The 23,208-nt window shown below is 58.3% G+C and overlaps 2 protein-coding genes across 2 annotated transcripts in view; both read left to right on the top strand.

Moving 5' to 3' along the window:
* Window positions 1-946: 946 nt before the first annotated feature.
* The window catches only part of ITGA1 (integrin subunit alpha 1), an 85,486-nt gene continuing 63,224 nt past the window's right edge, over window positions 947-23,208 (top strand). The window contains exon 1 of the mRNA XM_084881001.1: window positions 947-1,848. Within this exon, the coding sequence (XP_084737127.1) occupies window positions 1,797-1,848 (52 nt within the window). The 5' untranslated portion in view covers window positions 947-1,796. The remainder of the gene's footprint in view (window positions 1,849-23,208) is intronic.
* PELO (pelota mRNA surveillance and ribosome rescue factor) lies at window positions 11,711-16,679 on the top strand. Its single transcript, XM_084881013.1, has 2 exons — window positions 11,711-12,694; window positions 13,188-16,679. Exons 1-2 carry the CDS (start codon window positions 11,969-11,971, stop codon window positions 13,614-13,616), a joined length of 1,155 nt encoding a protein of 384 aa, XP_084737139.1. The 5' UTR covers window positions 11,711-11,968; the 3' UTR covers window positions 13,617-16,679.

Here is a 23,208-nt window from a genome sequence, read left to right as displayed (position 1 = left end):
CACCTGCACCCGCACCTGAATTCCTCTGGCCACCGTCCGCCTGCGGGTGGCGCCCTCGCCCTGCCAGCCAGGCCCTGCCAGCAGGCTGGGTTCTGGGAGGAGGGGGACTGACTGAAGGGAGCTGAACGCAGCCGTGACCTCCGCCGCCTGTAAACACTATCCACGCACCCACGCCTTCCCTTTCTTTGAAATTCTAGAAAACACAGACTCCGCGGCTTCAAGAAGAGCAGTTTCCGTGACGCCAGCACCTGCCCGGGGCTCCGGGCTCCTCCGGGAGGTTGTCCCGCCCGCCAGACCGGGTGCCCGTCTCCGGGGAGGCAGGACCCAGCCCAGGACCGGTCCCAGAGCAGGGGGCGCGGGGGACCGGGGCAGGGACAGGGACAGGAACGTGGCTGCATGCGCCCTCCCTTAGGACAGTCCAGAGGAGGACCAACCCAGCCCGGCGCCCCGAGTTCTGTATCAGCTCCCTGTCCGCGTCCCCCCAGCCAGCCCCGCTCCCAGAGCCCAGCACATCCCTCTCCAGGGGCTGCCTCCTTCACCTCCTCTCCCTCCTCCTCCCCCTCCTCCTCCTCCCCCTCCCCCTCCCCCTCCTCCTCCCCCTCCCCGTCCCCCTCCTCCCCCTCCTGCCCCCGTCCCCTCTCTCCTCTCCTCCCCGTCACCCCGTCCTCCCCCGGAGAGCGAGCCCCTGTCACCCCGCACCTCCAGGAGCACCGCGAGCCCCGCGGGGTGGAAGCGGGGCCCGGGGGCGTGTCTGGGTTGCGCCCCCGCCGCCCGCCCCGTGGCGGCGGCCAAGTCCAAGTGCGCGCCGGGCGCCGGGTCCGAGCCCGCCCGCCCCCGCCCAGCCCGCCGGCCCCGCAGCCGCCGGACCCCGGAAGGCAGCCGGTCCCCCCCACCCTCCTCCACCCCCGGCCCGGCCCCGGGGCCGTGCGAAGGCGGAGCCTCCGGGGGCGCGTCCTCCGCCGGCCTCGCCCCTCCCGGCCCCCGGGCGGCGGGATCCCCTCGGGAGCAGATGTCCCTTTAAGGTCCGCCCGGACTTCAGCCCCGCGGCCGTTTGGCTTTATTTGTCCACGTCTGGCCGCTGGGCGGCCGCCAGGCTCCGGGCCGGGCGAGGGGCGGCGCTGCGAGCGACACGCGTGGGGCGCACGGCAGCCTCCTCCCGGGACGCGCGGGGGACCCTCTGCGGCTCAGACAGCCGCCGGGACAGACCCACAGCCGCCGGGACAGACCGACAGCCACCGGGACAGACCCACAGCCGCCGGGACAGACCCACAGCCGCCGGGACAGACCGACAGCCACCGGGACAGACCCACAGCCGCCGGGACAGACCCACAGCCGCCCGGACAGACCGACCCCCGCCGGGGCAGACCGACAGCCACCGGGACAGACCGACAGCCACCGGGACAGACCCACAGCCGCCGGGGCAGACCGACAGCCACCGGGACAGACCGACAGCCGCCGGGACAGACCGACAGCCGCCGGGACAGACCCACAGCCGCCGGGGCAGACCGACAGCCACCGGGACAGACCGACAGCCGCCGGGACAGACCGACAGCCACCGGGACAGACCCACAGCCGCCGGGGCAGACCGACAGCCACCGGGACAGACCGACAGCCGCCGGGACAGACCCACAGCCGCCGGGACAGACCCACAGCCGCCGGGACAGACCCACAGCCGCCAGGACCGACAGACCGACAGCGGCCGGGCCCCGCGCGGAGGGAGGCGGCGGCGGGGTGCCCTGCGCGCGGCTCCCGCTCCTCCGGGTCCCGCGGCTCCTGCCCGCGGCCCGCGCCGGGCCATGGCCCCCCGGCGCCCGGGGCTCGGCGTCCCGCGCTGCGGGCTGCTGTGCGGTGAGTGCGCCCTGCGCGGCGGGCGGGGAGGGAGGGGGAGGCGCGGGGCCGGGACCGGGCGGCTGGAGGGCGGGCGGAGGGAGTTGGCGCCCGGCCGTGGGCTTCGCAGGCGGTTCGGGCGGGAGCCGCTCGGGCCCGGTGTGTTGGCGCGGAGCGCGGGCCGCCGCCCCCTCCGGCGGAGGTAACCGGAGGGCGCCCGCCGCCGGGAGCCCGCCCTCGGGATGCTCCGGGCGGCGCGGCGCCTCCTCCCGCCGCCGAGCGGGCGGCTTCCCGGGCGCCGGGACCGGGAGCGCGGGGGCAGGCGGCTCGCCCCGATCGCGCCCTCCTGCGGCCCCGGGCCGGCTGCCAGGGGCCCAGGGGCGCCCACACACCGGCGTGGGGTGCGCAGTGGGCGGTGCAGAAAGGGGCGCTCTGAGGAGGGACTCCGAGGAGGGACTCAGCAAGCTCAGGGAATGCCAGGTGCCCTCCAACTTAGGGAAAGCGGACCGCTCGTATTTCCCCAGATTTCCCCAAGATTAACCCGAGGTCAGAGCTTTCTTGCTTTCTTTTTTCGTTACCAGTGACTGACTGGAGAGGGAAAGTAGCAATGGTCAAGACGGGACGGCAGATGGAGCAGTTTTGCGTGTTTTTTAAAATGACCTGCTGAAGGGCTTAGTGACCGGCTGGCTTTGGCATATCCTCAGAGTTCAGTTGTCCAGCGTCCTCCCAGCCCGGGCCCATAGCATTTTCCCACGCAAAACGGGGGGCCGGCCCTGCGGCCTGGGTGGAGGGCCGGGGACTAGCCTGCATGCAGTTCCCTTGGAAACGGGGGACCAGCGAGCAGAGCTTCCTCTTTGCCACAGAGGCTGGTGCAGAGTTAGGATGAGCTGCTGTGGTTCCTCTGAACGGTCTCCGCTCCTCAGGAAACGTCCGCAACCCACACAGAAACCACCAGCGGCAGCTTCTGGCCGCTTAGGAGCCGGTGGAGGGTTTAACTTATCGGCTCCTGTCACTGTCCTTTATACTGTGGCCTCTGGTGCTTTTTCCGACTCAGATTGTTCGGGGGTGACTGGCTTATGTTCGTTGTGCAAAATCAGAACTGCTTACTGACTGTTCACATAGTGCCTTTCCCGTCACCCAGCGAGCAGCCACCGAGGCAGGAACGGCCCGCGGATATTGCATAGCCTCCGAAAAGACAAGGACAGGACTTGAGAAAAAATTGGCTAAGACGGTACAGTCTCATCTGTGTGTAGCTTCATTGATGTGTAACTTTATTACTTATGCGGATAACTATGTCTGCATCCAGCTGCCTAGAGAAGCATTTTGGGTTCCGCTGCTTTTCTCTCTCCGCCTCGAGCCGCAGGTTGCGCAGTTGTTGGGATAACGGGCCCGGCTAAGTCCAAAAGGGGACTGAAAGGGAAATGGTGCATAGATGTTTCCAATTTCATAATTACATTTACTTCCCTTTGTGTGTGTGTGTGTGTGTGTGTGTGTGCATACATCTACTTGCTCCTCAGTCACATTGGAATGTAGGATGTGAAAAGTTTCTGTGTCTGAATCAGCAGCTTCGGCATGGGCCATAGTGACGCCCGTTTCCCAAGGCAGGGACCTGAAGTTGGACTTTCCTTCCTTTTCTGTCCTGGCTTCTCGTCAGTCCTCAGGTTGTCAGTCCTCAGGCTGTCAGTCCTCAGGCTGTCAGTCCTCAGGCTGTCAGACCTCAGGCTGTCAGTCCTCAGGTTGTCAGTCCTCAGGCTGTCAGTCCTCAGGCTGTCAGTCCTCAGGTTGTCAGTCCTCAGGTTGTCAGTCCTCAGGTTATCAGTCCTCAGGTTGTCAGGTTGCTTGGAAACTTCTCATCCAGGCATGGAGTCCACATCCAACCTGGGTCCCAGCCCCAGCCCCCTCCCCGCAGCACGCACTTCTGCAGGGCCCACTTCCTGTCTCCAGTCTAACCCAGCCTCTACCCCATCCTGCTCACAATTCTCATTATACCTCCGTGTTTAGCCAGAACGCTCAGATGGTTCCTTGTCGTCTTCAGATAAAGTAGAACGTTCTCGACTGGCCATGCAGGTGTGGCCTCACCTAGCTCCCTGTAGCCCCTTCCACCCCATCGGTCTCCTGCTGCTGCTGGGACAGAGTGCCGCGGGTTTGATGGTTTAGACAAGACACATGCCCCACCTTCCAGCTCTGCAGGTCAGCCGTCCCTGGGCCGGGACCAGGCTCAGCCCAGTGGTGATTGGTCGGAGGCTCCAGGGGCATCTGTGTCCCTCTGTGGGGCCCCTGCAGGCCGGGCTTCTGGCCCCTCCACCTCCTCCCAAGCCGGCAGAGTGGCCGCGTCAGATCTTTCCTCCCCTCTGAAGCTATTGCCCTTCCCACGGGCCCCTCCTCAGTGCCTCGGCCCCGATGGCCCAGGTCCTCTCCCATCCCAAGGTGCTCCTCGGAGTCACATCTGCAGTCCCTCTTGCCCTGTGCGGAAACATTCTCAGGCTCCCAGGATCGGACATGGCATCTTTGGGGCATTGTTTTGCATGTTAAAATCTCTGACAGAGCCCAGCCAGGTGTGGCTCAGCTGGTCGGAGCCTCGTCCTGTCCTGTAGGCCCCAGGCCCCAGGTGGCGGGCTCTACTCCGGTCAGGGCACATACCCAGGCTGCCAGTTCAATCCCCTGGTTGACCCTTAATAGGGCACGTGTGGGAAGCAACCAATGGATCTCTCTCTCTCTCTCTCTCTCTCTTTCTCTCTCTCCTTTCACTCTCTAAAAATCAATTCTTTTAAAAACCAACCAACCCTGAACATCCACTTCCCACGGCAGCAGCCCCGTTTCCTTACTTCCCCAGGACCCTCCTGCTCGTGCTGCTCCCGTGGCTGTGGCCTCCTTGTACGCGTCTAGAAAAGCACTCCGCCCTTTCTCCCACCGCCGCTGCCCTCTGAGCACGCCCCCTCCCCAGCCTTCCCAGCCCGGCTCCATCACAGCCAGCTGCCACCATCCTGATACGAGAGTTTCCTTTGGGTTTAGAACCGCCTCGCACTGGCAGTTTCCAGCACTGAAAAACGATTCATTTGGAAAGATGTCCTCCCTTGTGTCCAAGTAAAGTCTTCACGGTTATTTCACGTATGTCAGTCCCGGCCTAAGGCCGGCGGCACGCAGGAAGGGTTCAGCAGAAGGGAGTTGATTAGCGGGACTGTTGACAGAGACACTGAGGAGATGGGGAGCCCCCGAGGATGGACAATGGTGGCAAGAAGAGCCACTGCCTTCCAGGCCTGAGGCCGGCTCCCTGTCCGCCCCACCTGGAACTCCAGCTCTGGGAGGGGTCCCGGACAGGAGCTGTGGCCCTGGGAGGAGGCACACAGCGGGGGCCGGACAGGGAGTACCCCCTTTCCTCCCACTCCCTCTGTTTGTGCCCACCCCTCCCACCGGCCATGGCCCAATAGACTTCAACCTCCCGGAGGTCAAAGGTCCAGCATACACCGGAGAAGAAATAACACAACCTCAGATGCAAAGCACATATTCACTGGCACGTTATGCGTGAGCCCCCGCACCAGGAACTTGGCAGGTATGACTTCATTTCAGTCTTACGAAACGGGAAACACGCGGAACTCTTACCCATACTTTAGACACGAAGGAACCAGAAGAGGTTAAATTAGTTTATCCAAAGTCACACAAGTTTAAAGGGCAAGTCCTGCGCTCCGCTCAGGTCTCTGCCTCGCAGCTCCTGCCCAGAAACCTGCCATCCGCCTCTGACTGTCAGTCCTTCTCCTTCCCGCTCAGCCTCCACGTGTCAGAATGGGAATCTGGGAAAGACTGATAAGGATCTGAGTGATGACTGAGTGAGTCTGTCCTCATGCTTCCAGGGTCATGGTGACTTCAGAGGATGTCTTCCTCTTGCCCTCCGCTGAGTATAAGCCAACGAGAGTGCTCTCTCCGGTCATTAAGGATATGACTATAGCCGTGGTCGGCAAACTGCGGCTCTCGAGCCACATGCGGCTCTTTGGCCCCTTGAGTGTGGCTCTTCCACAAAATACCACGGCCTGAGCGAGTCTGTTTTGAAGAAGTGGTGTTAGAAGAAGTTTAAGTTTTAAAAAATGTGGCTCTCCAAAGAAATGTCAATCGTTGTCCTGTTGATATTTGGATCTGATGACTAATGAGTTTGCCGACCACTGGACTCTAGGGTGGCCCCTCGGGAGGTTACAGGCCTCCCCTTCCCAGAAGAGTTCCGTGAGCCTGAGGGAAGGTTTTCTTCTGGAATTGTCCTCCGGGCCAGCTCTCCTGTTCAGAATGAAGCCAGAGGGCGGTGGCTGCACAGGAGGAAGTCAGCCATCGCCTGGAGCAAGCAGGCGGCTCCCTTGGCTCACAGTGGACGGCGGGGAGTCACAGAAGACGGGAGCCTTTTCAGTCATTGTAACATCTGTAAAGACAGCGGTAAACTCACAGGGTTTGTGCTGCTAGTTCCCATAGGAACAACTGTAAACCCACTTTTGCCCCACCCTGTATATTCAGAAAATTGAGGATCAAAATGCTTCTCCCCCCCCCCCCCCGACACTGTTCTTCTGTTGTATGAAACACCAAATAGAGTATTTGAATTCGCGTTAAAACCTTAAGAAAGCTATTTGGCGTTGTAGCCACAATGCTACTGTCAGAATACACTGCCCATTCAGAGCGTCTGACTGGAGAATTGTATTCGCTCTCAAAGCAAGTGCAGAATCGAGACAGGGCAAGGAGCCGAATAGCCCGGCCAGTGGTTGGGCGTTGACCTATGGACCAGGAGGTCAATCACATTTTGATTCCTGGTCAGGGCACAGGCCCGGGTTGCGGGCTCGATCCCCATTAGGGAGGCCGTGCAAGAGGCAGCAGATCAGTGATTCTCTCTCATCATTGATGTCTCTCTTTCTCCTCTCTCTCTCTCTCTCTCTCTCTCTCTCTCTCTCTCTCTCCCCTCTCTCTCCTCTCTCTCTCTCTCCTTCTCTGACATCAATATAAAGAAATGAGCCGAATATATTCCCGTCGGTGAGATACTGAGCTTCTTTCTGCTCCTGGCTTGTGCTGGTGTCTCCGAAGCCGCTGGGCCTTTGTGTAGAGCCACTCACACTGCAGTGAGGCTCAAGCCCCATGGGAATGTCATTTCCAAGAAACCCACTGGACTAAATTGCACACCCCCCCCCCCCCCCCCAGAGACCATGGGCCTTGCTTCTGAAACACATCACGCATGTTATAATTAGATGAGAGGCCTGGTGCACGGAGGGTAGGGTTCTCGTGCATGGGTAGGGTCCCTAGGCCTGGCTGGTGATCAGGGCCAATCTGCTGGGCAACCAGCGGGGTGATCCAGGGGCCCCCTGCTGGCGCCCGCCTTGGCTGGCCTGGCGCTGCCCACTTGCCGGCCCCGCCTTCTGCCGCCGCCTCTGCCCGTCCAGGGCCTGCGGGCTGGGGGCAGCTCTTGCTTTGAGCGTCTGCCCCTTGGTGGTCAGTGCACGTCATAGCGACCTGTCGTTCCGCCGGCTGTTCCGCCGTTCGGTTGATTTGCATGTTAGGCTTTCATTACCTAGGACCTCTGGTTGTCTCCCCAGCTGGCTGTGTGTTCTGTGAGGGCAGGATCTCTGTTAATTAGCCTTAGCCTCTAAGAATAACGTGGTGAATGATTCATGAAAGAATGTAGACAAACTCATAAAATACTTAAGGAATCACATCGTCTCCTTTAATTATATCCCCACCCTATTTATACCTAATTGAATGGAAAGTCAATTGAATAATGCGCCATCGTTTAACCACCACTGAGGAAGGGCAGAGCTGCCAGGCGGTCCGAGTCCCCCGGTTCCAGGGGCTGTGCATCTGATCATCACAGTCAATAACACACAGAGGCTGCGTGGCCCTCTTCTCTGTGTCCAGAAAGGGCGGCGGTAAGGTTGAAGCACAGTCTGTCTGGATACAAACGGCATTGCTTCTGGACGCTCAGATGTGAGCACTGTCCTCTCCGTTCTCCCCGGAGCCAGGCTAGTCTGTGCCTCGGGGCTCATTGCTCCTCTGGCACAGCAGCCTCAGCAGATCCTGACAGAGCTTCCTCTCAGTCCCTGCAGAAGGAAGCCCCGGGGGAGAGGGGATGGAAAATAACCAAACCCCGACTTTCTGTCCTGGTGGAGGGTCAGAGGGCCCTGCGAAGGGATCTGGTTCTCACCCAACGTCCTCTCTCATTCACAAGGACGACTGGAAGTCGGCGAAGTCTGAGGAGGAGGAGAAAGTGTGTGCTGCTGGGTGTTAGTTCCCTTTAGCCCAGCTGGCATGGCTCAGCGGTTGAACGTCAACCTGTGAACCAGGAGGTCACAGCTGGATTCTGGTCAAGGGCACAGGCCTGGGTTGCTGGCTCCATCCCAGTAAGCGGGGCGCGCAGGAGGCGGCAGATTCCTGATTCTCTCTCATCATTGATGTGTCTATCTCTCTCTCCCCTTCCTCTCTGAAATCGATAAAGTAATTTATTTTTAAAAATTCACTTTAGTGCTAAAACATTAATATGGCTTTATCTAAAGAGTAGATCTCCATCAACAGAGCAAGTGAGAAATATGAACTGAAAAGCCAGCTATTCCAGGGAAAGGAGACCCATGGCTTGTGGGTACGGTTTTATTTATTTGGTAGGAGGCTTTGTACTGTCTGGTGACAACTGCACGTCCGTATTGTTAACCGCAGGAAGTGTAGGCAGTGAGCACACGTTCCTTAAACAAAGTAAACTTTCCCTTTCCCTTTCCCCTCGGACTGAATTTGCCGAATAATACTGCCATCGCCCCTGAGCGTGGCTGTGGGGGCCGCACGGGCACCTTCTTACCGTCTGACGTTAAGCGATGGCACTCGCTGCTGGGTTTTCATGACCAGAGCTCTGGCTGTAAAGACCACTTTCCAATCGTGTATCATAAAAGCAACCATTGTTACACACCGCTCTGAGAGATTTTAAAGGGCTTCCCTTCAGTAAGATGTTTAAAATAATCATTTCACTTGTCTGACCATGGGTCTCTCAAACATTGCAACAGGTTTATAGAAACTTACCTTCCTTAAGAGTAATCTTTTCAAAAAGTAACTTTGTAAAGCAGCCTGTGACTTCCTAGTTGTAAGATGTCTGTGGCCCACAGGCTAGCAGCTCTGAACCAGAGGCAGCTAACACCCACCCGTCCTTTCATGCCTCATGCCATAACGGTGAGGTGTGTGCTTCGCTGGGCTTCAGGAGCACAGAGATGAACAGAGGCGCTCTGTGCCCTTAAAAGGAGAGAAGCCACAGAGGAGCAAGGAAGCTCTGGGGGCTGGCCTTCCAGGTGCTCTGAGAGGGGAAGGTGAGTCTAGTGCAGCGGGGGAAGCGGTGCAGAAACAGACCAGGGACAGCCCAGAACACGCACGCAGCCCCGCCTGTGCGAAGCCCTAGGTGTCTGGACAGGAGTTCCACACTCCGGAGCCCGCGCCCTGCTGCTGTCACACAGGCCACGCGGAGCCCGTTGTACAGGAAGCAGGAGGGTAACCCCATGTGTGTGCCCCTTTGTGCAGCAGCACTGGCCTCAGGCCGCCTGGAGGAGAGGGGCTGGTGTAAACGAATGTACCAGCACACTGCCACCCACCAGCTTTGCTGAGCCACGTTTTCCACAGCCGAAGGGTGATGCCGCATTAGAGGGAGCACTCACCCCTTGCTATGCCTAATCCGGGTATCTAGCTCCAAGCCAGGCGCTGAGAGACTCGGCATGGCACCTTCCGCGGTACAGAGCGCTGCAGTGTTCCCAGGGGCTCCTCTCATCAGGACCCCAAAGAAGTGTCAAATGAGGAAGGCAGGACCGATAACCCTATTTACACTTTTGAGTGAAAAACATCCGGTTTGCAGAGGTTAGGAGAATTGACCTCAAGTTGCTGGAATCGAACTCAAAAAGACCAGAACTCAGGTCTGCCGACTCTTGGTGTGCAAGTATTAAACTCAGTACCGGTGTTTTACAGCTCCCGTGGGCCTTAGCAAGAATGCAATTCAAAAGGTAACATGCAGGACTGAAAATAAATGTTAGGGTGAGGTTATGGCTATTGTGCTACTTTCTTAAATACTGTTGCAGCATACGTTTTTACAATTAAAACAGTTGTTAGTTATTGAATTCAGTCCCCTCAACTCTTAAGGAAAAGAAGCCGAGTTCCAAAGAGACTGAGCACTGCCAGAAGTTACAGGAAAACAGGAAAACAACTGACAGGGTTAGAATTCCAACCCAGGAAGCTTGACTTCTAGCTCGTATTTTTTATTCTATTTATTTTTTATTGTTTGAGACACTAGAAGTATGTATCAACAGCAACAAATTGAAAACTTTTGGAGGTAATAACACCACTAATGTTTTTTCCTCTGGAGGGATTAACAGAAATAAGATATTATAGAAAAAATAGATATAAAGTTACTGACGTAAAGGTTTTCAAAGAGCCAATAAATTACTGTAAAATTAGAATTTAAAGGAACAGAGCCAAATCGCGGTCTTTTCCTCGTGTCCTCACGTTTTTGCTGACTTCAGTAAAGAATGAGCATACCACAGACTGCTATAGAATTATAGCAGTTTTAAAGGAAAAGGAATTACTTTTTAGGCTAAATTGTTAAATTAAATGAACCATAGTTGAGAAAATATCGGTGCCTTATCGCATTGCCTGTGCCTTATCGCATTGCCATAGAGCTGCCTCGGTGACCTCTGATCCGCTCAGCTTGTCATTCTGGCATCCAGACAGGAGTGCCCGCTGTGTGCAGGGACTCTGCCAGGGCCCCTGGGGGGATCCACTCAGAGTTGAATAAAACAAACACACTTGGAAGGTCGCTGAGACTTGTGAACTAAGATGTGTGCCCAAGGCAGTCCTCCTTTCAGCCCTGCCTCCCAGGGTCAGGTGGCAGTGCCACTCGCCATAAGCCAGGCTGGAGGATGTTGGGGAGGGTGCTGAGGGGTGTGTGCACTGGACGCCCCCCCCCCCCCGCCCCTCCCTTAACTCAGGGGGAGCTTTCGGGGCGTTTTCCACTCGCTGGGCTTTCTAAGAGGCGATCCCCAACTCTCCAGCCGCCCCACCCCCAGCAAAGGTTGAGGGACTTAAGGGTTCACTTTAAAACCAATTCTGTAGCTGTCAGATCCAGGTCCTGGTGGATCTGGTTTCTCACTTCCCAAACCTGGGCTCTCGGCGGTGACCCAACCCCCACCCGAAAGCCCTCACCCGCGCAGAGCAGCAGGCTGAGGCCGCCACCTGGCTCTGGGTGCCGGGACCCTGAGTGCTGGGTCCCTAGTCCCTGGGCTCCGGGTGCCGGGATCCTGGGTGCTGGGTCCCTGGTCCCTGGGCTCCGGGTGCCGGGATCCTGGGTTCCGGGAACCTGGGTGCTGGGTCCCTGGGCTTCGGGTACCGGGACCCTGGATGCTGGGTCCCTGGTGCTGGGACCCGGGCTCCAGGTTCTGGAACTCTGGGCTCCGGGTGCTTTGTGCTGGGTCCTGGGGTCCCCTCCGTCCCGGGACCTGCTCTGACCCCGGGCTGATCAGGCCCCGGCGGCGTGCAGGGCAGCATCCCAAGTGAGGCGAGCGCAGGGCCAGTCCGCACGCTGAGACCCCTTTCCGCTTTAGGAAAGCTTTGACGGGAGGCATCGCCGGGAGCAGACGGAGCGCCGCAGCTCACGCCGCTTTAACCGGCGCCCACTCCCCCTCGCGCCCCCAGACTCCCCGCAAACGGGAAGAGGGGGGGCGTGGGAAGGGCCGCTGGAGCCTGAAAACCAAGGACTCGCGGGAAAGCACTGCGTCCGCCGGTCCCGGAGGCTCCCCGGCCGCTGCGCCTGCCCGCGCACTGCGCCTGCGCGCGCCGCCAGCTGAGGCCCCGCCCCCCGGCGGACGTCAGACGTGCGCGGGGGCGGGGCGGCGGGCGGCGCGGCTGCGCATGCGCCCTCATTGCATCAGCCCTGGGCGGCGGCGCGGCCGGGACGCGCACGGGCCGTGTTCCTGGGGGGCCTCTCGCGCCGGGGGTGGCGGCGCCCGGACCGAGGATGGCGGGGCCGGAGTGAGTGTGCCCGCGCCCGAGCCCGCGCCGGCCTCCCTGCCCGCCGCGGCGCCCGCGGAGCCCTAGGCGGGCCCGCCCCCTCCCCGTCCCGCGGGGCCGCGGGCCGGCGGCGCCCTCCGCGCGGGGACCCCGCGCCATGAAGCTGCTGCGGAAGGACATCGAGAAGGACAACGCGGGCCAGGTGACGCTGGTGCCCGAGGAGCCGGAGGACATGTGGCACACCTACAACCTGGTGCAGGTGGGCGACAGCCTGCGCGCCTCCACCATCCGCAAGGTGCAGACCGAGTCGGCCACGGGCAGCGTGGGCAGCAGCCGCGTGCGCACCACGCTCACGCTGTGCGTGGAGGCCGTGGACTTCGACTCGCAGGCCTGCCAGCTGCGCGTGAAGGGCACCAACCTGCAGGAGAACGAGTACGTCAAGATGGGCGCCTACCACACCATCGAGCTGGAGCCCAACCGCCAGTTCACGCTGGCCAAGAAGCAGTGGGACAGCGTGGTGCTGGAGCGCATCGAGCAGGCCTGCGACCCGGCCTGGAGCGCCGACGTGGCGGCCGTGGTCATGCAGGAGGGGCTGGCGCACGTGTGCCTGGTCACGCCCAGCATGACGCTCACGCGCGCCAAGGTGGAGGTCACCATCCCGCGCAAGCGCCGCGGCCACTGCGGCCAGCACGACCGCGCGCTGGAGCGCTTCTACGACCAGGTGGTGCAGGCCATCCAGCGCCACGTCCACTTCGACGTGGTCAAGTGCGTCCTGGTGGCCAGCCCGGGCTTCGTGCGCGAGCAGTTCTGCGACTACATGTTCCAGCAGGCGGTGAAGACGGACAACAAGGTGCTGCTGGAGAACCGGGCCAAGTTCCTGCAGGTGAGCCCTCCTCCGGGGGCTGAGCGTGCGCAGCGGGGGTAGGTCAGGGGGTGTAGGTAGGAACTGTTCTGGGGCACCGGCCTGTGTGCTTCAGTGGGTAGAGCGTCGGCCTGCGGACCGAAGGGTCCCAGGTTCCATTCCCGTCAATCAAGGGCAGGTACCAGGAGAGGCAGCCAATCCATGTGCCTCTCACATCGGTGTTTCTCTCTGTCTCTCCCTCTCCCACTCTTTCTTAAAAAAAAAAAAAAAAATGGAGACAGTATCTTCTGGTGAGGATTAAAATAAATAATAACAACAAAGAAACTATTCCTGAAGCTTTAGACCTGGGGCAAGTGTCAGGGGAGAGAGGCTTTGATTGACGGGGATGTAAGTGAGACAGAAAACAGCTGGCAAATGTGCCCGGTCACCGAGGCCCAGGGCCCTGAGCGTGTAGAGCGGCCGCGGGCTGCGGATGGCTGCGGGGGGCCTCTGTCTGACGTCCTTGCGGTTGCAGGTGCACGCCTCCTCCGGCCACAAGTACTCCCTGAAAGAGGCGCTGTGCGACCCCGCGGTGGCCAGCCGCCTGGCGGACACCAAGGCCGCCGGGGAGGTGAAGGCCCTGGACGACTTCTACAAGATGCTGCAGCACGAGCCCGACCGCGCCTGCTACGGCCTCAGGCACGTGGAGAAGGCCAACGAGGCGCTGGCCATCGACACGCTGCTCATCAGCGACGAGCTCTTCCGGCACCAGGACGTGGCCACCCGCGGCCGCTACGTGCGGCTGGTGGACAGCGTGCGGGAGGGCGCGGGCACCGTGCGCATCTTCTCCAGCCTGCACGTGTCCGGCGAGCAGCTCAGCCAGCTCACCGGCGTGGCCGCCGTGCTCCGCTTCCCTGTCCCCGAGCTCTCGGACCCGGAGGACTCCAGCTCCGAGGAGGATTGACGGCAGGCTGGCACTCGATAGCCCTGTGCCCCCTGCCCGGCACCTGCCCGGCACCTCCCCGGAGCAGAAGCCGCGGAGCAGCCTGTGCGGTGCCCGCGGGCCGGTCACGCACCGGTCCCGCGAGGCGGTCTGTGGCTGGCGGGACGGGTATTTAAAGCGGAACAATAAATTAAAAGGGAATGATCTCCACGCACTGCCGCTTTCATTGATGAGGATGATTGACCTCGGAATCCTGAGTTGTTGGCTGTACTGGGAAACGCTGTGTGTATTTATAAGAATCCTGTGTGTCCTTGGGTGGATCGTGAAGCCCCATGCTTCCTGCCTGGAAATCTTTTCCTCGGGAAACGCTCCTCATGCTTCGTTATCCTCACTCACGCTCTGTATTCGGCTTCTGCCGGTGGTCCCGCTCCCTGTGTGTAGGATTGCTCCCTCCCCACTTGCCCGACCGTCCTTTTTTAAAAAAAATGGCTATTTCCAATGATAGCCAAATGGTAGACCTTTTTGAAGGCAGATTTAACATGTTTTTTTTCCTTAAAGAAAACCCCAGAGTTGTTTCAACATGATTGGCTTAACAAGTCTCTTAGTTAGGGCTCATTGTAGTCGCTTCAGAGGGCCTCTGAACCAGTTCTTTATGCGCACGAAGCGTGGTCTGCTGGGGCCTCTCGGTCATCTGTCCAGGCGCCCTCTTTTCCACATGAGACTGCGGGTCTGATTGGCCGGCGATGGCCAATGAGTGGCGATAGGAAGGAGCCCCCCAGGCTGGACCCGTTTGCTTGCACTGCCACACTGTCTTTTTGGCCTGTCATAGTGACACTTAACGCTGTGTCTGTGTGTTTTCACATTATTACTGGACTTCCTCTACATCCTGTCACTTCTTTTTTTTTTTTAATGTGCAATTCTAATCACTAAGGAGGGAGCCTTGTTGAATTTATCGCTTGACCCTTTATAATCCTCAGTTTAGCAATAACGAGGAAAAGCCTTATGAGGAAAGTGATAATTCATTTGTAACCCAGGATCAACGTGCCTACCTCAAGTAGGGACTGACACTAAGTAAACTCTTTCATCCTCCTTCCTGAGCCTGTGTCTTCCTGCTGGTGTGAGGACCGGGTTTGGGAATCATTTCCTAAAACTTCCCAGCTAATCTGAGCTTTTTATTTGTAATTAGGAATAGATATCTCCATAGGCTTTAAATTCACATTTTTACACACCTACGTCCTCCTTTAAAATAAATCAGATTGTCGTTTCATTACAATTCCATGAATATTTAACTTTAAAAGACGTTTTTAAGACCTGTGATAGAGGTATGTAAATGAAGACACCCAGATTATGAATTTAAAAACTCGACTGACAATGAGTCATACTCTCAGGTTTTGGAGATTTGGGGCACCTGTTACTCTCATAATCTATGCAGAATGCTCATTCTGAGCTCTTCTCCCCAGAAATAGAAGTCAGGGAAAAGAAAGCCTGCTGGTAATCTAACCCAGTGGTCGGCAAATTCATTAGTCAACAGAGCCAAATATCAACGGGAGATTAGAATTTCTTTGGAGAGCCAAATTTTTTAAACTTCTAATGCCACTTCTTCAAAATAGACTCACCCAGGCCGTGGTATTTTGTGGAAGAGCCATACTCAAGGCGCCAAAGAGCCACATGTGGCTCATGAGCCACAGTTTGCCGACCATGGATCTAACTGGTCCATCTTGGGCCACAGCTTCTCAAATTTAGCTGCTTGGGAGTCAGAAACTCAGTACCCAGACTGGACCTTTCACCACTAGAAATGCTATGTTTTGGTTGGGTTTTTTTTTTTTTTTTTTTTTTTTTTTTTTTTTTTTAAAGCTTTCCAAGTGATTCCAATAGACCTCAGGGCTAAGAACCACTGACTCAGACCTTATATTCAAGTGTGGTCCATGGGCCAGCTGCATCTGCTGAGGAAGTTCCAGAAATTAGAATCCAGGTCTCTACCTACACCTACCTCTACTGAATTGCAGTCCAGTTTAAGGCTATCTCCAGTTGATTACTATATGTAACTATAAAACTTCTTTAAAAGAAAGCATGTTTTTATGTCTATAAAGTACTTAAAATATCCATAAGGATTCCTATTTTTAAAAAAGCTGCATTTTATACCGTTACCAAAGGATATGAGTTTTCCTAGATGCGTAGGTAGAAATGTCAAAATAGTGATAGGAGCATAGAAAATAAAAAGCTTAATTTTAAAATCATATTCTGAAGAGCAGAATGGACCATAATTCTTTGGAAACTGCTCTGTAGTCTAATTCCATCTGCTGCTCATGAATGGGGAAAGACCACGTGGAGCAGATGGAAGCCCTGCGGTGACATACCTCTCCACACAGCGCGTGCTCTGTCCATTTCCACTGGCCACGGGCTCCTGCGAAGGAGGATTGGGAACCCCACTGGGCACAGCAGTGAGGCGCTGCCAAGTTTGTTTCATCTCACTGGGTCTGACACGTGTCAGATGGCATTTTGCTGTTCCTGGCCGGCTATTAAGTGTTAGACGTTTTTCTCATTTCATGCCTGGGTTGCCCACCACGGATCTAACCGGTCCATCTTGGGCCACAGCTTCTCAAATTTAGCTGCTTGGGAGTTTCAGAAACTCAGTACCCAGACTGGACCTTTCACCACTAGAAATGCTATGTTTTGGTTGAAATCTGGGTGTCACTCCCATTACTCCATTAGAGACAGTCGGACCTTCCTCCTCTCCGGGGCGTTTCCTTTTCTACGCCTCTGCCCAGTTCTGTCCGCCCCAGGTTCTCTGTACCAGACACGAGTCATCGTTTCTGCAGTTCAGGTATTCTGGAACTGAAACCCTCTTGGTTGCTAACAATGAAAGTCCACAGATCAGCTGAGACCAGTTTGGCTCAATGGATAGAGCGTCGGCTTGGGGACTGAAGGGACCCGGGTTCGATTCCGGTCAAGGGCATGTACCTTGGTTGCGGGCATATCCCCAGTTGGGGGTGTGCAAGAGGCAGCTGATCGATCACACTCTCTCATCGATGTTTCTAGCTTTCTATCTCTCTCCCTTCCTCTCTGTACAAAATCAATAAAATATATTAAAAAAAAAAAAAAAGTCCACAGATGAAACGGTGTATGCAGTTGTGGGATGGAGTGTGTGGGTTTGGCCGTCGGGAGAACCAGGGGAATTGGAGCATGAGGAGGCGATAAACTGCACCTCACAGCCTCCCAGCCTGGCTGCAGGGGGCGGGCTGGAGGCAGGAAGTTGGCTCCGGAGTGCCCGCTAGAGCGATCCAGGGTGCGGTGGTGCCCTAACAAAGACAGGGACTGCCGTCCTCGGTGGGGATGAAGAGGGCACCAGGGGGTCAGAGGCGCCTGGGCCGCGGAGTGTTAGTCACTGAAAGAGTCCAGTTGCGGGTGCCCCCTCCCCCATGTACTGCGTGGTTCAGAGTTCAGGTTCAAGGTTTGGGTTCTGGAGGAGGCTGCACGCAAATGAAAGAGACTAGGAAATATTAACTTGGAAATATTGGAGGCCAGGCTGGAGCCCAACTCAAGGGGAAGGACTCCACCCCGCTCTGGCCTTGCCATCCCTTTTATTAAGACTGTGGGATCCACCCACAGCCTCTAGGCAGGCAATCCCAGTAACAGCCAATCAGCAAGGATTGACATAAGACTGACAGGTGGAGGCTGCTTCAGCTGCCATTGTCTCCACTAGACTGTGGGTGCATGGCTCTGATCTCTCAGAGCTTCAAGGCTGACCAGCCTTCCGGCTTCCTTGTCCACACCTCTGTGCTAGAGAAGGCAGTGGGCTGCTTCCAACATCCAGTGTAGGGATCTTGATTTATTGTTAGTTATTTATTTGGATGCTGGGATAGATGAGGCACCCTTCGGAGACGGGAAACAGGAGAGCTGGCTTGCAAGGAAAACGGCCTCCGTGTAGCCTCTGGTTTGAGGTCTCCAGCAGACCTCGTGTCCTCCCTGCCTCCCTCCCTCCAGGCTGTGCTCACGTGTCCTCTTCTCCGTGCGGCCTTCCCAAAGCAGCTTTAGGACAGTGTCCCTTCTCCCAGGAGCCCTTCCCCGGCCTCAGCTTAACCTGTGATCTTGGTGGTTTGCGTCTCTGTAACATACGCAGAGAGTGGAGACGGTGGCCTGTCAGGTTCCTGGCTCTGAGAATTAATTCCCAGCTCGGAACAGATGCTCAAAAAACCGTTGGGCAGGATGAATAAATCCATAGGAGAAGGTCCCTTAGGCACTGAGCTTGCAGATTGAAGTTCAGGAACAAGCTGAGGATGATGATACAAGAGCTGCTCGCACATAAGTAGAACTGAGGTCCGGAGGGGAAAGGATCCACCAGAATTAGTAGGACTAGACAGGAAGGGCCAGGCCCAGAGCGGAGGGAAGGGAAGGGGAGTACGCGGTCCCTGTAAATACAACGTGACTCCATTGTCGGTATTATAATCGCTCACCGCGGGCGTGTTTCTGTAGCTCAGCAATGAACACAGCTGGGTACTTATTCTTTACAGATCCCCAGGGCGCCAGAGGTACACATGTAAAAAAGTGAAAATAGCGACTGCCTAGAAGTTGAACTTTTAAAAGTTGTTAGGATAAAAAAATTTCTAGCTTTTGGAGCAAACTCCAAATTACTTTTGTATGTGGTTTTTAATGTGGGTCTTAACATACGTGCACATTTACCAATTTAGTGTGTGAAGCGTTCCAGTTAAAAAAAAATAGGCATATTAGGGGTGATGGCTGAATTTATTAGGGAATGTCCTCAGGGCTCCCATAGTCAGGAGTCTCACTCATTCCCAGGGTTCCTGGCGCTGGCACCTCAGCCTCCTGCTCCCTGCCCCCCCTCCCCCCACTCCCCTCCGGCCTCCCTCATGGCCCTCACCACTTCCGCTTTCCCTCCCTGCAGACCACAAGTCTCAGAATCCTGGCATAAGTTCTGCAAAGCTCTATTTATGTTCGTTTGATAAGTTGATCTGGATCAGCCGTAGCCTTGTTGATGCACATTTTTTAGTAGATGAGTTCCCCGGTAGGGAAGGGCAGCTAAAAAAGGCACCGAGGCTGCAGATCAAGGGTTTCAAACCCTCGAAAAATACTTTCCTTCACGCTGATGCGAGTCTCCTGCCTCTCTGCGCTGCCATTCAGCCTGCGTGTCCCCAGAGGTTTTGTGTTTGGGAAACGGGCCGTTCTGGGTTCTGGGGGGCTGTGTGGGCTGTGTGGGCTGTGTGGGTTGCTGACAGATTGACAGTTTAGATGTCTGAATGTGTTTCTGACCAGCCCACGTGGTCTCTCAGGAGCTGAGATGCAAGTACAGGGTTTTGTGTGTGAAGGTGCCTCATTAGGAAAGACTCAGAAGGCAGCAATGCAGCTAATGAGGAGTTTGGCAGATAAGATCTATGCTCTGGTCTTGGAATTCAGCAAGAAAAACAATCAGAGGCGTTACCTAACATAGCCAGCAAGTAGCTGGTAAACCAGCTAGACCTAAAAAGGCACCATCCAAGTTGGGGAAGGTCTCAGGCCTGAGAGGCGGTGAGAAAGCCTTGGCCGGAGGCACTTAGGGAGCAGCCTCGGGGGTGATGGCATCGCACTCAGCATTTTCTTTAGTCTTCCTCGTCTGGGCATGTTCCGCAGAGTCTCTCCTCATCCTCACCCACGTTCTAGAGGGTTCTTTATAGACTGCCCAGTATAATGACTTGTAAGACAGCCAGCCCGTTTATGGAGCAGTACTTATTTATTTATTTTTAATAGGTTTTTATTGATTTCGGAGAGGAAGCGGGGGGGTGGGGAAGAGAGAGAAACATCAGTGGTGAGAGGGGACCACTGATGGCCTGCCTCCGCATGCCCCGCACTGGGATGGAGCCCACAACCCAGTCAGGGCACATGCCCAGGGCGAGGGTAGATCCCCAGTGTGGGGCGTGCAGGAGGCAGCGGATCCATGATGCTCTCTCATCATTGATGGTTCTCTCTCTCCCTCTTTCTTCCTCTCTGAAATCAATCAAAATATATTTAAAAACAAACAAAAAGCAGTGCTACTGCGATCACTCTTCAGCTGCCGTGCTGGAGGGACAGCTGCCGACGGCCGGTTCCTGGCCTCCCCGGGGGGGAACTCGATCATCGCTGCAACAGGAATTCTCTTTAAGGAAAAAAACCCCGGGCGAGTTTTTCTCGGAGGTGGCAGGTCCTCTGAGTTCCAGTCTGAGTTCCAGAAGCTTCCCGTCTGGGATTTTTCGCCGAGCCCTCCTGTAAACATCCACGGGAACGTTCTGTCTGACGTCGCGGTGATGAATCGCTCTGCGGACAGAAAACATCTTAGTCTGAGCTGCGGCTCGCTGCTCTTGTGACCCTCCTTGTACTTTTTCTCCCTCCCGAGGGAGGGACCGTGGCTGTGGCGCATCGCTGCTGGTCCGGGCGGAGGGGGGAGTCTGAGAGACACGGCCCCCGAGGCTGGTCACTGGACCAGCAGGACGGAGCTGCCGGGGCCTCACAGAGCGTGTGACCCTCTTCCCGGGGCGCACACGGGGCCCGGCGGGAGGGCCACTTTCCCATCTGACCCACCCCCCGGGCTTCTTACCCACTTTCTCACCCAGGGCACAGTGGGGGGGGGGGGAGGACAGGGACATCGGGAGCCAGCGGGGACCCTAAACCTTCCCTGAGGCCGAGCCCAGCTGTGGCCGCCTTCCTCGGAGGAGAGTCTCTCTTCTGCCCCAAAAGCCCGCCTCCGGCCTCCACTCCCCCGACAGCCACTGCCAGGGCTGCGCCGTGCCCGCACTGCCACGCACAGGGGACGGAGAAGGCCACGGGCGGGCGGGCACGCAGCCACGGGACCAGGGGGAGGGGAGGGCTGCCGGGCCCTGGGGGCTGAGGCAGTGGGAGCATCTGCCCCCCTCTCTCTGCAGGGCAGAGGCCCGGGGCTGAGCAGTCCCTGCAGCCCCACGTGACTCGGTGGCTCCTTGCTCTGCGCCTGGGCCGGCAGCCCTCAGCGGGTGCCCCTGTCCACAGGGAGAGCCAGCATCCTGAGGAGGAGGACCTCAGGGAGGAGGGCGAGCACATGGCCCCCGCCTCTGCCCCGATACAAAGCTTCAGTGGAATAGAAATGTGGTCCAGGGGTGGCTGGAAGATTCTGGAACCTTCCTATTTTGGTAACCCCAGTTTCCCTCTCATGACAAACAGCAAAACAAACGAGGAAAGAGAGCGAGGAAGTCGCAGTGAGAGGGAGGGTTAGGGACGTGGTGTCCTCCTCCATTGCATCCTTGGAAACGAGGACGCCAGGGTAGAGGTGGGACACCTCAGTGTGAGGAAGCGCCCACTGGGGAGGGGAGCACTCATTGGGGAGGGGAGCGCCCATTGGGGAGGGGAGCACCCATTGGGGAGGGGAGCACCCATTGGGGAGGGGGAGCGCCCACTGGGGAGGGGGAGCACCCATTGGGGAGGGGGAGCACCCACTGGGGAGGGGGAGCGCCCACTGGGAGGAGAGCACCCACTGGGGAGGGGAGCGCCCATTGGGGAGGGGAGCACCCATTGGGGAGGGGGAGTGCCCATTGGGGAGGGGAGCACCCATTGCGGAGGGGGAGTGCCCACTGGGGAGGGGGAGCACCCACTGGGGAGGGGAGCGCCCACTGGGGAGGGGAGCACCCATTGGGGAGGGGGAGCACCCACTGGGGAGGGGGAGCGCCCACTGGGGAGGGGAGCACCCATTTTGGAGGGGGAGTGCCCACTGGGGAGGGGAGCACCCATTGGGGAGGGGGAGTGCCCAGTGGGGAGGGGACAGGCTCACTGAGCAGGACCGCTCCGGGTGCTGCAGTGCAGCCAGGGCGGGGCGGGGCGGGGTGGGGCGGGGCGGGAAGGACTCTGCAGAGGGGAGGGGACATGTCTTTTCTGGGAGGATTCCCTGTGGGGCGCACGGTCTCCTCAGCCTGAGTGAGGGGAGGAGGGCCTGTGGAATGTGGGCGCAGGAGGAGCGGAGGCTACGGCTGTTGTCATTCAGTGAGCTGGGTGTGTGTTTGGCTTTTCACGGTGAACCTGTGAGCACCTGAACCCTCGCTGGGCGCCTGCCTGGGGCTCAGGGTCCGAGTCCTTTCTCGCCTTCTCCGCTCCTGGCAGCCGGTGGCGCGGGCAGTGGAGCCGCCCAGGGACACGCAGGCCGCAGGTGTGGGTGGCGGGAAGCTCAATCACGTTCGTAGGCGCTTCAGCCACTGCCGTTATTGGGGTCAGAGGATGAGGCACAGTGTGTCTGAGGCTGGCACGGTCGGTGCACCCCACACTAAATGTGCCACCGAGCCGCTCGCTGCGGTTCCGGAGGCTCCCATAAGCCTGGCAAGGACATGGCATGTGGGGGACAGGTGGGCACCAGGGAGGAGCCGTGGGGGCTGTTCTCCGAGGCCGCTGTGGCCGGGAGGCAGACGTGAGGCCTGGGCGGGCCAGGAGAGCAGGAGAGCGGCCCCCGGCCCCCCCCCCCAGGCTGGGAGGCATGTCAGCCTCTGGGCCGCATTCCTTCCTCAGGACGCTCGGACAGCCTGGCCTTTACCCCGTCCCTCTGCCCTCCTCCATGCCGCGCGGTAGCAGCCAGGCCTGCTGTTTTAGAAGCCGTGTCTTCCCTGCAGAATAACCAGCGGTGACGGTGACGCGGTTTGAAAAGGAATCTGTTTTGCACCGGCCCCTCCGCTGCCGAGCCTCCGGGCTGGCCGGGCCGCGGGGGAGGGGAGGGAGGGGAGGGGAGGGGCGGGGCGGGGCGCATTCCACGGGAGGTCATGTGTGTGGAGTGCCGGGCCAGGTCCTGCCATGTCTCAGCGGGGTTGGCGACCTCCACACGTGGGCGTGGGGGAGGCCCTTCACGCCGCTCTGGCTCTGGCGGGGGTGCCAGGAGCCGGAGACCCCACAGCCGGGCAGTGAATACTTGGCCACATTCCACAGGAGGGCCAAGGTCAGGGCCTGCCCCCTCCCTCCCCTAGGGACCTGGCTTGCAGTCCCAAAGAAGCAGGCAAGCGGACAGCACCGGTCTTTAGGTCTTTACTTTTTCTAGAATGTTCTTTCAACTTAGGCAGCGGCTCTCAACCCATGCATCACACCGAAACCATGCCTGGGCCCACTGCCAAGCAAGTGAGCGCCCTGGGAGGGCCGGGCACCGTGCGTGGGCAGAGGGGGGCTGCAGCCAGTGAGGCCCAGCGCCAGCACCCAGCACCCAGCACCCAGCGCCCAGGGGACCAGGGGCCCCGGCGCTCTCTGGCCTCAGTGCCCGGCAGCTGTCTGGTGTGGGGAGAGGAATGGGCTGAGGGGCACTCCGGGATGGGCCCTCGCCCCGTTCTGGCACCATCTCTGAGGGAGGGGAGGGAGGGGGATGGGAAGAGGCAGGAGACACCTCTGGCATCCCGCTCTGCAGGGTGCGTCTGGGCAGAGGGCGCATAGGAAACAGGGGTAAAAGCAGGTGTAACAGGGTCTCAGTGCTGCCCGGGCTCAGCAAAACGCCCCTCCTCAGCCTTGGCCGCTGTGAGGGGCCTCGTCCTCTCCCCGCTGTGCAGCCGGAGCCCTTACCTCTGAGGTCACAGGGTTTGCGGGTCAGGGCGCCCTCTGGGGCGGGGCGGTCACTCTCCTGTTCAGACGCCTCTGCCCACGCTGCCCGGCG

Source organism: Pipistrellus hanaki, assembly GCF_964339955.1.
Source record: "Pipistrellus hanaki genome assembly, chromosome: 4".
Lineage (NCBI taxonomy): Eukaryota > Metazoa > Chordata > Mammalia > Chiroptera > Vespertilionidae > Pipistrellus > Pipistrellus hanaki.
Note: the sequence above shows the minus strand (reverse complement) of the source record. Positions and strands in the feature narration are given on the sequence as shown.